Genomic DNA, 12169 nt, shown 5'->3' on the forward strand with positions numbered 1-12169 from the left:
GATCTCTTATAGTTATAGTCTTCTAATGGGAAAGGAGCTGGAGAGTCACTTTAAAAGAAATACTAGCGGTCCTCGCTAAAGCTCCAAGACAAACCACAAGAATTCAAAACAGCACTTGGAGTTTCTCTCTGAATCATTGGATACCAGACGAGCATGAGGAACTGTACTGTTTATTACCTTACCGGTAAATACTTAAAATCCTGGGAAGCATGATGGAAAGGCTGTGTTTATAGACTCCATAGAGACTAATATAATTGGGATGGTCTGTAATAATGGACAAATGTAGTATGCTTGTCATTAAAACATGCACAGAAATCAGGCCAATATTTCACATTTGGTTTACCTGAGGTTGCTCTTGGGTTTTTGGGAGGGTTTGAACCATAAAAAAGTCAATCAAACAGTTGGGGGTCTTAGAAAGTGCTTACAGCCCCACTAAACTGTTTCAATTTAACATGTTTTCAGAAAAAAAGGCTTCTCAAACATTTTAGGTAAACAAAGCCTAGTTGTAACGTCCAAAAAGACCCTCACAAACAGAAATAGTTGCCACCTGATATGATCAGTAAGTTATGACATGTTTTTGCATTGCTTTAACTCATCAAAACACAGCATTTTCAAATATGTTATACAAGATTCAACTCGATTTTTTAAGTCACATTTAAGTTGAAATTACTTAAACATCCAAGTTGCCTGTACTTAAAAATTTAAAGCAACAGCTTTTTTTTTTTTTTTTTTTTTTTTATACAGTGATAGCAACCGTACGCTGCTTGAGCGTGAGCGATTTCTAATTTTGGTATAGCTACAACACATAATTAGGTGCTTGTTCCACTTTATTGTATTGTATTTTTACATGCAGATTACAAAAACACTGTTTTAAAAGAGTTTTGTTTTAAGACATTTGTTTAAATAACCGCCAGCGACGCTAAAATAGTTTTAGTTATCCTACGTAAGACGTACCTTAGGCTCGAGGGGAAAAAAAAACCTGAAAAAAAAAATAAAACTGACCTCCTTGAAATTGCTTTAAATTCACAAAGTGAACTCAGCTAGTGTCCTCTGCGCAATCTTCTTTCTTGCTTTTGACCAGAAATAGATTATACGAGTACACAAATTATACGTGAGGCAGTGTATGAGGAGGTAAAAGCTCGTATCTGTCAGAAGAGGAGCTCATTCACCTGGTGAACAACACAGAGCGCGAGCAGCGCAGCCTACGCACTTTGGGTTTGTCCCATTGCAAGAGACGCGCTCAGTGCGCGCGCTCCCCGAGGACATCCAGTGACCGGGCGTTATAGAGGAGCGCTTCCGACCCTCTCATCTGTCAATCAACCATGTGGTTCATCAATCTAACTTTGCTCGTTCTCAAACTGTCCGTGTCCGCGGAAGGATTCTCCACGTGCCATTCCTACAACTTGGACGACCACAAATCCAAAAGGATCGAGGCGGTGCGCGGACAGATTCTGAGCAAGCTACGCATCCGCAGTCCACCGGACCCCGAAGCCAGCGCGCAACCATCGGTCCCGGTGGAGGTGATGTTACTTTACAACAGCACGAAGGAGCTGCTGAAGGAGCGCGCGCGCCAGGCCGAAAGCGCGTGCGAGCGGGAGAGCAGCGAGGAGGACTATTATGCTAAAGAGGTGCAGCGGGTCAATATGATGCCACTGCGCACAGATACGAGTGAGTGATACGCGTTTTATCTGAGATGGCTCATTCATTTAAAACCATTTAAAAATGCATTGGGTTCTGGATGTGTAGTTGAACCTTTATTCTAGTGCATCATTTAGTTTGGCCATCCGATTTGGTTGTGTTTGAAAAAAGTGTTTATAATAGAATATCATTCATTAGATTGACTTAACGTGAAACATTGTCAAAGAACATTCCTAAAGGTTGTTTTTCACCCCAAAACAAAAGTAAGAAAATAAGTTCAATACATAGCCAATATTTGAATATTTTCATGTCAATACTCTTATAAATAGCCTAGTAATAATATTATGATAATGTTACCAACATAATAATAATACTATAGATGGATAGATAAATACACCGTTTTTATGACAAATATGGGGTTGTTGACGCTGTAATAACTACATGATCATTAGATAACAACAGTATTTATAATGCCATTATATTTATGCAAATTTGTTTTAAGATCTAAATGGTCACAAACTTATTTTTGTGCTTGTTTGAATACATGAAGCTATTTTTCTTGTGAATAACTTTTGTCAATTTTGCACTATGAAAAAGAATCAATATCTCTATAAAATATTAATCAGACAAATTATCGGTTTGTCTCTAGTTATTTAATGTTTTATATTATAGTAAAAATACAACTGTAATGCAAATTTTTTTTTATTAATTAGCACATATTGCTGTATTACAGAAATGATAATCTGAGGAGAAACACCATTAAAATGAATGCGAATTACAAAAATAACATTACAGCTATCAAATAGTGTACCTATACTATACAGCTTTGTTGCCAATAATAAGTCAGCTAAAGTTCAGTGAGGCCTCTGAGAGGCTGAAAGGGGTTAGTCATTGCATCTGCTGTTTTGGCACTAAAGCAAGTTTTATTTCCTTGAGGTTGACCCTCTGAATACCACGCTCAGACCACAAAGTGTAAACAAGGCCAAAGTGAATCCTGCTTTTGTTCCACAGACTCAATCAATCCGGTTCCTCAGAGCCCGTACTTCAGGATAGTGGGCTTCGACGTCACCAACGTGGAGCGAAATTCCAGTACTTTGGTCAAAGCAGAATTTCGCATCTTCAGAGCTCCAAACCCACAGGCTCGCACCACTGAGCAGCGTGTGGAAATATACCAGGTAATGTGGTTTTTCCAGACAAAAGGCTTGAGTTGTTCCAAAGATGAGCCGTGAGTCTGTGCTGTAGTGACTGCATCTGCAACGCTTTGTTCATGACGTATTTTCATGCTGTGCGGTGCAAGAAATAGAACAGCTGATGAATGAATGAGTCAAATAAGCTTGTGGTTTGTTTCCCTTCACACCCACAGATTCTCAAATCTGAGGACGTGACGGCCCCGTCCCAGAGATACATCGACTCCAGAACGGTAGAGCCTCGTGCCAAGGGGGCGTGGCTTTCAGTCGATGTCACGGAGACTGTGAAGGAGTGGATGGCGTTCAGGGGTCAGTGAGTTCATCCAGAAGTTTCAACATATATTTACCTCTTGATGAAGCAGAGGAGGCTGTGAAGCATTTCCTTCTCTAGGAAAAATAATCTCTTTTTCTCTCTTAGAGAGAAATCTTGGGCTCAAGATCAGCGTTCACTGTCCCTGCTGTACATTCGTCCCCTCCACAAACAATATTGTCCCGAACAAGAGTGAAGAGCTGGAAGCCAGATTTGCAGGTAATTTTCTCATTAATCTAAACGTTCTGTTTGATTTATTTGACAAATTACAGAGTTATAGAATCAATGCTTAAGTTAGTATATTATTGCAAACCAAGTGCCATTTATTTTAAAGAAACACAGCTCAAGCACACTTTTTCATCACAAAGAAAGTTTAAAACAATAAATACGTTGTTTAAAATGAAGACGAAAAGGGATTCTTTTTAGCTGGCTAACGTTAGTGAGACATTAGGAAAAATTGTTGTTATTGACACGTTGGATCGATTCCTTCCCAGGCATTGATGACGACCTTATAAAGCAGAACAGAAGACCAGGTGTGACTAAAGGACAGATTGAATTTAGCACAAAAACCCCACATTTGATACTAACCCTGCTGCCCACCGACCGCCTGGACAACCCTACCAAGAAGAACCGCAAGAAGAGATCAGCAGCAGACACGTCCATATGCTCAGGGTACAGAGAGAGAGCTCAAGCGTGTGTGTGTGTGTGTGTGTGTGTGTGTGTGTGTTTGAAGATGTTATTTATTATTATTCTTGTGTGTGTGTGTGTGTGTGTGTGTGTGTGTGTGTGTGTGTGTGTGTGTGTGCGTGTGTGTGTGTGTGTGTGTGTGTGTGTGTGTGTGTGTGTACTTGTACAACTATCTTTGTGAGATCCAGTTTGAGTTTTAGACCATTGGAGTGAGAATTCAGAATTCACAATTGCAAGTTTATTTCTCACAATTCTGACTTTTTTTCTCAAAATTGTAAAATATAAACTCGGAATTGCAAGGAAAAAATATGGATAGTGAGATTTAAACTCGCAATTATGAGTTGTAAAGTCTGAATTGTGAGATATACCGAATATGGAACCTGGTTTCCGCCACAGAATAAAAAAAAAAATGCTACTTTTTATCTTACAAATCAGATTTTTTTTTATCACAATTGATAGTTATAATGTCAGAATTGCAAGATATAAACTTGCAAGATATTCAACTTCTCTGAATTACATCACACAATTGCGACTTTGTCACGCAGTTCTGACTTTATAACTCGTAACTGCGAGAATTCTGAGAAAAATATTCACAATTAGGAGATAAAAAGTCGCAATTACATTTTTTATTTTTTATTCAGTGGCGGAACAAGCTTCCATAAATATAAACTCAGTTCTAAAGTTTGAATTGTGAGCTCACAATTCTGACTTTTTTCTTACAATTATAAATTTCTCACAATTTATTCCATGGCGGAAACCAGCTTCTATAGTAGGTCATGTTCCTTACCATCGCACATTTGAAAAGCTAACTTGTGCGACCCAAAACAGAGTTTAGTGTAAAAACAGGTGCAAAAAAAATAGTATAAATGGCTTTGAAGGATTTCAGTATTAAGCTGAGCGTAAAAGCTAATAGATGGCTAGAAGCTCAAAAGTTCCCACTCTAAAAACTGCTGGGTTAAAAAATAACCCAACCTTAACCACACTGCTGGGTCACTATTGGACAGAACACGCGCTGGGTTGGTTTGACCCAAGTGCTGGGTTTTCCCATTTGACCCATATTTCTGGGTCATTTATTTGACCCAACCAGTGGGTGAAATTAACCCTCTTGCTGGGTTAAGTCTTACTCATGTGCTGGGTTATTTCTTGTCTCATTGCCTTAATAAAATTAGAAACAAATATTTGTTATATTATGAATGTAAAATAATTATTATCTCTGTAATACAATAAACCAGAGAGGCCACTGTATGATTTAAATCTCATTTTTTATTTTATTTTATACATTTCTTTAATACTTTTCTTTGTTAATGTTAATCAATGTCAAAGGTCTGACATGTCCCCCTCATTTCATCCCTGAGGCACAAAATGTGCAGCAATTCACCAGTCATCTCATTTTGTAAATATTCAACCATGTTGGTCCTCACCTGTTGATCAAGTCAAGTCATCTTTATTTATATAGCGCTTTTTACAACACAAATTGTATCAAAGCAGCTTCAGTGATACTGTAACATGAATATAATACAACAAAATTTGTTTCTAGAAGAAAATTGCGTCATCGTCCACCTTAAGGCAAATCAATAATATTGTTGAATATTAAATGTCCCCAACTAAGCAAGCCAAAAGCCAAGGCAACAGTGGCAAGGAACCAAAACTCCATCAGTGACAGAATGGCGAAAAAACCTTGAGAGAAGGCGCAGTCGTTCAGTTCTCCTCTGGCCATCGAGCGAACAGTGTATGATTATGATCCAGGCAGCATTACAGGTCAGAGGTCAGATTGAATAAGAACATTCAGAATATTATCCAGTTCATTTGGTTGAAGATTGGAGTCATCACTGGCATATGGAGACGGGTTTGTTGAGGATCAGTCGTGTCGATGAGGCCTTCACAGGGCTGATGAGGCTGGCCCTTCAGGGATGCGTCATGGATGGGTCCAGGCGCAGGTCCACCATCTGATCTGGATACGGCCTGGATCCGGCTGACTTCAGTAAACTTTAGAATGAAGAGAAAGACATACATTAGCATAGATGCCATTCTTCTTATTAAATAATGAGTACATCAGGTGTTATAGGAAAGTGTCCCCGGTTCCGGCTGACCTATGCAGCCTAATAATCATTTAACTGATTTGAATAATAGAAATGTATAATGTTCTATATGAATTCCAGGTAAAAGAGATGCGTTTTAGTTTAGATTTAAACTGACAGAGTGTGTTTGCTTCCCGGACAATCACTTAGAGTGTTGCAATAAAACTGACATGAAAGTTAAGCTTTTTTTGTGGAAGTATCAATTTATTATTGAATATGCAATTAAAATTATTGCAAACATTACCAAATGACCAAATGTGAAAAACAAACAAAATGTGCATTCAGTATTGCAAACTGAATTATAGTAATAGTAATAAAAGAGTAATTTTGACAAATATTATCAACATTAAGGCATTAAAATAAAACATTATTTTATTAAAAGTAAAATATTACTGTAATGTTGATACAGTGTCAACATTAAAAATTCACAAACCCACAAAGCTGCTCGTTAATCTCCTGACTGGCAGCGCTGATGATCGCCTCGTTTAGATGTTAACTTGCACACAATATAAAATGAAAGATGACATGCATGGTGGTAGGGTATAGGCTATCATGTAAGTTTACATTTTTTAAGTTTTAAATAGGCTATTGACGATCATTCGTTCAACTAAACGGGTATACTTTTCTTCTCAAAACTGGCGCTATTTCTCCTTTCCTCAGTTGATGTTTATAAAGATTGCAAGTCATACATTTACTAAAAAAGGCTATATCAAGGCTCTTGAAAGCCTCTTTTTTTCTTCTTTTTTTGGGAAGAAACGATGGCAGACATCCCAACCTGCAAAAGTTCATTTCAGGGAGGTACCCCCCCCCCCCCCCCCCCCCCCCCCAAAAAAAAATGGAAGGAGGACAAGGATATGACATTTCACCACAGAGTTGTTGTCCCTAAAATATATAAAAGCATAATACATAATTTCTATAGGCTATAGGCCTATGCATTTATTTGTTCATAATGTTACAATTTGTAGATTACTTTTACTATTTATAAGCTGCTTATACTATTCATGTAAACTGCTTTTATTTATATTCCATTGCAGCTTTAAACAGGTCTAAGGAATAGGCTAATATGCACATGAATGAAATGAAACTTGTTGAACTCACCTCAACATGTCTTTTACAGTCATTTAACCCGCCATGGGCAATGCTGAAGTCACTGTTACAAACTTTACAGCGTGCAAGACTATCATTATGTTTTACTCTTATAAGACAGGGGTACACTTTCATGTAGTCTGCCGTAAAATGTATCTTATACTTTCGTTTTTTGCATGTTTTTTTGTGGCACTCTCCCGTTGCCATGGCGCTCCTGTTTCTAGATACACTGAACTGATTAATTCGGTTCGGGAGAAGCGATAAAACCCGCCCACACTGACAATTGATTGGTTGATTTACCGAAACAGGCCAATCAGATGCTCTCTATCTTACGCGCGCACACACGCACACACGCAAGGTCTCTCGCTCCCTCTCCCTCTCTGCTGTGCACGCGCGCTCTGGCTCGCTCGCTCTAGATTCCGGGAGATTTTAACTCATTTGCGGGTATCAGGGAGCCGCTATCAATATGCGGGAGACTCCCGGAACTTCCGGGAGACTTGGGATGTCTGCGATGGTTCGAGACATTACAGAAGACACAGTCACGCAGACTGTGCTGGAACTTACCTCAGTCACTTCTTCAGACGAGTATTTCTAAAACTACGCCAGCAGACTTTTCACTCACAACTCACTTGCTAGCCTAACGTACATTAGAGACTCATTTCCCGCTGATTTTACGTGCGAGCCCTGTGAGGAAAGTGCGCGTATGGATTTCATACAAAAGATTTTCTCACTTTTAAATACGCAACGTCCACAATGAATAGGCCTACGATAATTACATGATGAATTTAGAATGAAATTTTTCAGAAAGGCTGCTGATATATCTGGTTTAATTTCAACTAAGGATTTAACATGCGGCATTTTGTCAAAAATTCTAACCGGCTAGCTGTGGCTAATTAATGTTTCACAGAATAAATACCTTACCCCTCACACTTCCATATCAAAGACTGTATGTTGAACAGTGAAATTAGCTTGCTGCTACCACCACAACTTATTAAAAATATAGGTAAACATATTAACTTACCATAAAACACTGCCTGCTTCAAGTGGCGTGCTCCTCGAGTCAGAAGTGAAGAATCCAGAAAGTTCCACAAAGAATGAAAAAAGTAACCAGTTGCTGGGTCAAAATAACCCAACCAGCGGTTTATTTGTGAATGACCCCCTTACAACTCATTTGACCCAGCATGAGCAACCCAATAATGTGTTTACAGTACCCCAAACAACCCAACTTTTTGACCCAGCACAATCAACCCAACAATTTGTTTACAGAAACAACCCAGCATTTTTTAATGCAAGAAAACAAAACATTGCTTGAAAGACAAAAAAAAAAACAATAAGAGACACATAGAGCCAGATGAGATCGATCTTAAGTGTGTGCATGTAAAATAAATTCTACTGCATCACACACCCACAGTACGCATGCAGCGACTCGCCCAAGGAGTGTCACGTCTGATATGCAGAATTCATCTCGTCTGTTCTGGAAGTGAATACTCTTTTAATGAGTGTTTGTTATGTGGAGTGCTTCCTCTGTGCTAAGCAACATAGAAATGGTCATTAGAGCCACATTTATGTCAAATCAGAGTTTGTTGCCGGAGTCAAAACTTGGACAGCAACTATTAAAAGGGATGGTTCACCCAAAGGTGAAAATTCTGTCATCATTTACTCACCCTCATGTCGTTTCAAACTGACTAACGTTCTTTTACAGAGCACAAAATGTGATTAAAGAAAGTCCTACACGCTTCAGTTATTCACTTGCCACGGGAAGCTAGAGCGCAAGATTTTTTATTCTTCTGAATAAAAACTTAATTTTAGTCTGATGCTTACATAAAGCTATTGCATGACTTCGGAAGACTGGGAATATAGCACCAAAGTCGTGAGGTCTACCTTTATGGTGCTTTTGCCCATTCGTTGTATTTGTCTAAAAAAACAGCGACCAGAGCATTATTCAGTTTGTTCTTCATTAGGAATAAAGTCATGTATGTTTGGAATGAGTGTAAATGATGACCAAATCTTCCTTTTTGGGTAAACTGCTCTTTTAACGCACCATAATGCACTGCAACAAATCATTGTACGTCTTCCAGGGCTGATCAGGGCTGCTGTCTGAGGTCTCTGTATATTGATTTCCGCCGGGACTTGAACTGGAAGTGGATCCACGAACCCAAAGGCTACAAAGCAAATTTCTGTGCGGGGAACTGTCCTTACTTATGGAGCGCAGACAACCACTACAACATGGTAAATATTAATCAGGCTGAGAATGCTTAGAGAAAAGAAAAAAAAAACAGACAGTTAAGGGTTTAATGTTAAAAGGATCAGAAATGCCGTCTCAAAGATTATAGGTATGTGCCAAACAAATTTGTGCACTTAAATGTTGGACAGATTAAGTTCAGATTCATTCAATGTGTCTATTTACAGAGTTTCTCTGTCTGTCTTCCTTTCAGATTCTCCCGCTGTATAATAAAATGAATCCAGAAGCATCAGCATCTCCGTGTTGTGTTCCCCAGGACCTGGAGCCCCTCACCATCGTTTATTTCCTAGGCCGAACGCCCCGTGTGGAACAGCTCTCCAACATGGTGGTCCGGTCCTGCAAGTGCCGTTGATTCAGTGGAGAGAGAGACGACAGAGGCGACAAAAAAACAGGTGGATGAGAGGAGAGCAAACACATATAACTCACATCTTAAAGGGATAGTCCACCCAAAAATGAAAATACCATCTTCATTTACTCAACCTCATGTCGTTCCAAACTTGTATGCATTTCTTTCTTCTGCAGAACACAAAAGATATTTTGAGGAAGGTTGGAAACCAAACAACATTGAAGCCCATTGACTTTCATTTAGACGCAAAAACTCTTAGATCTTCTTTTATGTTCCACAGAAGTCATACAGGATTCAAATTTTTGGGTGAACTATTCCTTCAAACTTGTACAGATGAGAAACAGCATATAATTATTCATGAAGCATCTTGAATACAAGCACCACACCAACAATACAGCATTAACCGTCTCCTGCATTGGTCATAGTCTGATAAAATAAGCTTTTTTGATTAGTATCTCCTCGCATTCTTAGTATCACAATAGTGACACACCCAATATACACCAGCTGTTCATCCTTTTTAGATTTTGTATGAAGTTTACTGTAGATCAGTTTATATTTTTGGAATTTGCAAGTGTAAATAGTTTTTTGTGTGTGTGATGTTTATATGTGTTTATATGCTAAATACAATAAATTTTGATTATATAATAATATTTTGTGGCTTTTTTATTTCTATTCAGCATGTTTATAGAACTTTCTCAAAGCTGTGCATTTATATTTACTGTATTTATCACACGGCCCAGCGAGTGGCCTACTCAAGGTTTTTCCTTTTTTTTTCACTCGCTGAAAATGCAGATTTGACTAGTGGACTCACCAGCCAGATGCGGTTCGAGGTTAGAAAATCTCCGACGTAAACAGGATGTGAACAATTTCCAGACACCGACCACTCACGGAACGCCAGATTTAAACGCTTGGGTTCAGGGTTTGTGGTGACATGGCAGAAAGAGCAGTGAGCGAAAAGCAGGACGTCCCGCTAAAGCGAAATTGCCTGCAGGATGCGTTTTAAACGCACCATGTGATCGCTTTGATTTGTATAATCTTGCAGTGCCCCTCCACACCCTATAATGCAGAGCGATATAATTTAGTCTGATCTGTGGGAAGTCGGAAGGAATTTTGGCCTACATAGATCGCCTGTTTGTTTTCTTTCTGCCTATAAAGCCTCAATGTGCCCTTTGAAAACCTATAGCGTTAAAAGTTTGTTTTTGAGTGAAAAACTTTGCTTACATGTTTATCTGTGGCCGGTACGAATGATCGGTAGGGAATGACAGGGTTTCTGTGTTTGGTTGCCAGGGCTAAAACAAGCGAATTCCTCTCTCTTGCTCAGTGAAAACAACTTTTATAACTTTATATGAAAAGGGGATGCAAAAGGGAAGAGAGTTAGAAGCACATTGTTACATAACAGTCCCTAAAATGAATCAACAAAAATACTTCTTGTCGCTTACGCAATGTTGACTCAGCGTCCTCCGCAAAAGCAGATTGGGGAGTGCAAATGTGAAACCTCAGGGCATGAAAGGGAACGATCAGCCGTCTGAGGGCCGTGTGGTTTGGGAAGAGCAGTCTGGGTGTGAGAGTAGCTTCGGGACACATGGTTTAATGGGGTGTGAATGTTGGATGTGTGTCGTGAGAGTTGCTTATGAGACTAGACTTTGATCTCAGTTGCTCAATGAACAATCAGCCACACGCTGATGCTCTAGATTAACATTTTTAAGAGCTTTAACTACATTCCTGTAGCTCAAACCTGAACGCAATCTAAGTCGCTTTGGATAAGAGTGACTGCCAGAATGCATAATTGAGAAACAGTTCTAAATTAGGGTTATTATAACCTAAAATGTTTGCGTTTCGGTTAAAATGTTATACAAGCCACAAAGTATACAGTACCTGTAACGTTATATTAGTTCAATAAATGCTACAGGTTAAAAATATGCATGTGCAAGTATTTTGTGGCCATACATATAAATTCATTTAATATTATCCAAATTTTTCAGGTAAGTTGTCATCAGTATCTGAGAGCAGTTCTGGTTCTTTGCACATCCAAATTTCACCAAGACAGTTATACTGAATATTGCTTTGTAAATATGCAAACTGCAGCACAAAATGTAGTGCAAGGAAGCCATGATCCTAAATGTGATAGTCTAGACATTTTATGGGGCTCCATGTCCACATATCTTCTTCCAGAACCAAATCAACTTCAAATCAAATACTTAAATTGAGATCTTTGGCATTGCTGATTGAGTCTTTGTTTGCCTTTGACTGAAGTGGAGTATGGAAAAGTAAAATAGAGAGACAGACAGATATTCTGGTAGTTCATGGATATAAACAGGAAGATTCTTCACCATAGCAGTGTGTGTGTGTGTGTGTGTGTGTGTGTGTGTGTGTGTGTGTGTGTGTGTGTGTGTGTGTGTGTGTGTGTGTGTGTGTGTGTGTGTGTGTGTGTGTGTGTGTGTGTGTGTGTGTGTGTGTGTGTGTGTGTGTGTGTGTGTGTGTGTGTGTGTCTGTCTTACAACAGACTCAACAAAATCATAGATAATCATAGATACGCTTTTATGGGATGTCAAACAAATTCTTTTTTGCATTCAAAATATTTCACTATGCCCTAAT

The 12169-nt window shown here is 38.9% G+C and overlaps 1 protein-coding gene across 2 annotated transcripts; it reads left to right on the forward strand.

The window, feature by feature from the left end:
- Window positions 1-777: 777 nt before the first annotated feature.
- Window positions 778-10217, forward strand: tgfb5 (transforming growth factor, beta 5). 2 transcript variants are annotated; one of them, XM_081381864.1, is made up of 8 exons: window positions 778-1668; window positions 2650-2813; window positions 3002-3134; window positions 3244-3354; window positions 3630-3807; window positions 9065-9215; window positions 9422-9620; window positions 9751-10217. In XM_081381864.1, the coding sequence occupies exons 1-7, from the start codon at window positions 1323-1325 to the stop codon at window positions 9578-9580; spliced, it is 1242 nt and encodes a 413-aa protein (XP_081237990.1). In that variant the 5' UTR covers window positions 778-1322; the 3' UTR covers window positions 9581-9620; window positions 9751-10217. The 2 variants fall into 2 exon arrangements, with proteins under 2 accessions (XP_081237990.1, XP_081237991.1); XM_081381865.1 differs by having other exon boundaries at window positions 1164-1668; window positions 9485-10217.
- The last annotated feature ends 1952 nt before the right edge of the window (window positions 10218-12169 follow it).

This window comes from Scardinius erythrophthalmus (assembly GCF_964197995.2).
Source record: "Scardinius erythrophthalmus genome assembly, chromosome: 13".
Classification (NCBI taxonomy): Eukaryota; Metazoa; Chordata; class Actinopteri; order Cypriniformes; family Leuciscidae; genus Scardinius; species Scardinius erythrophthalmus.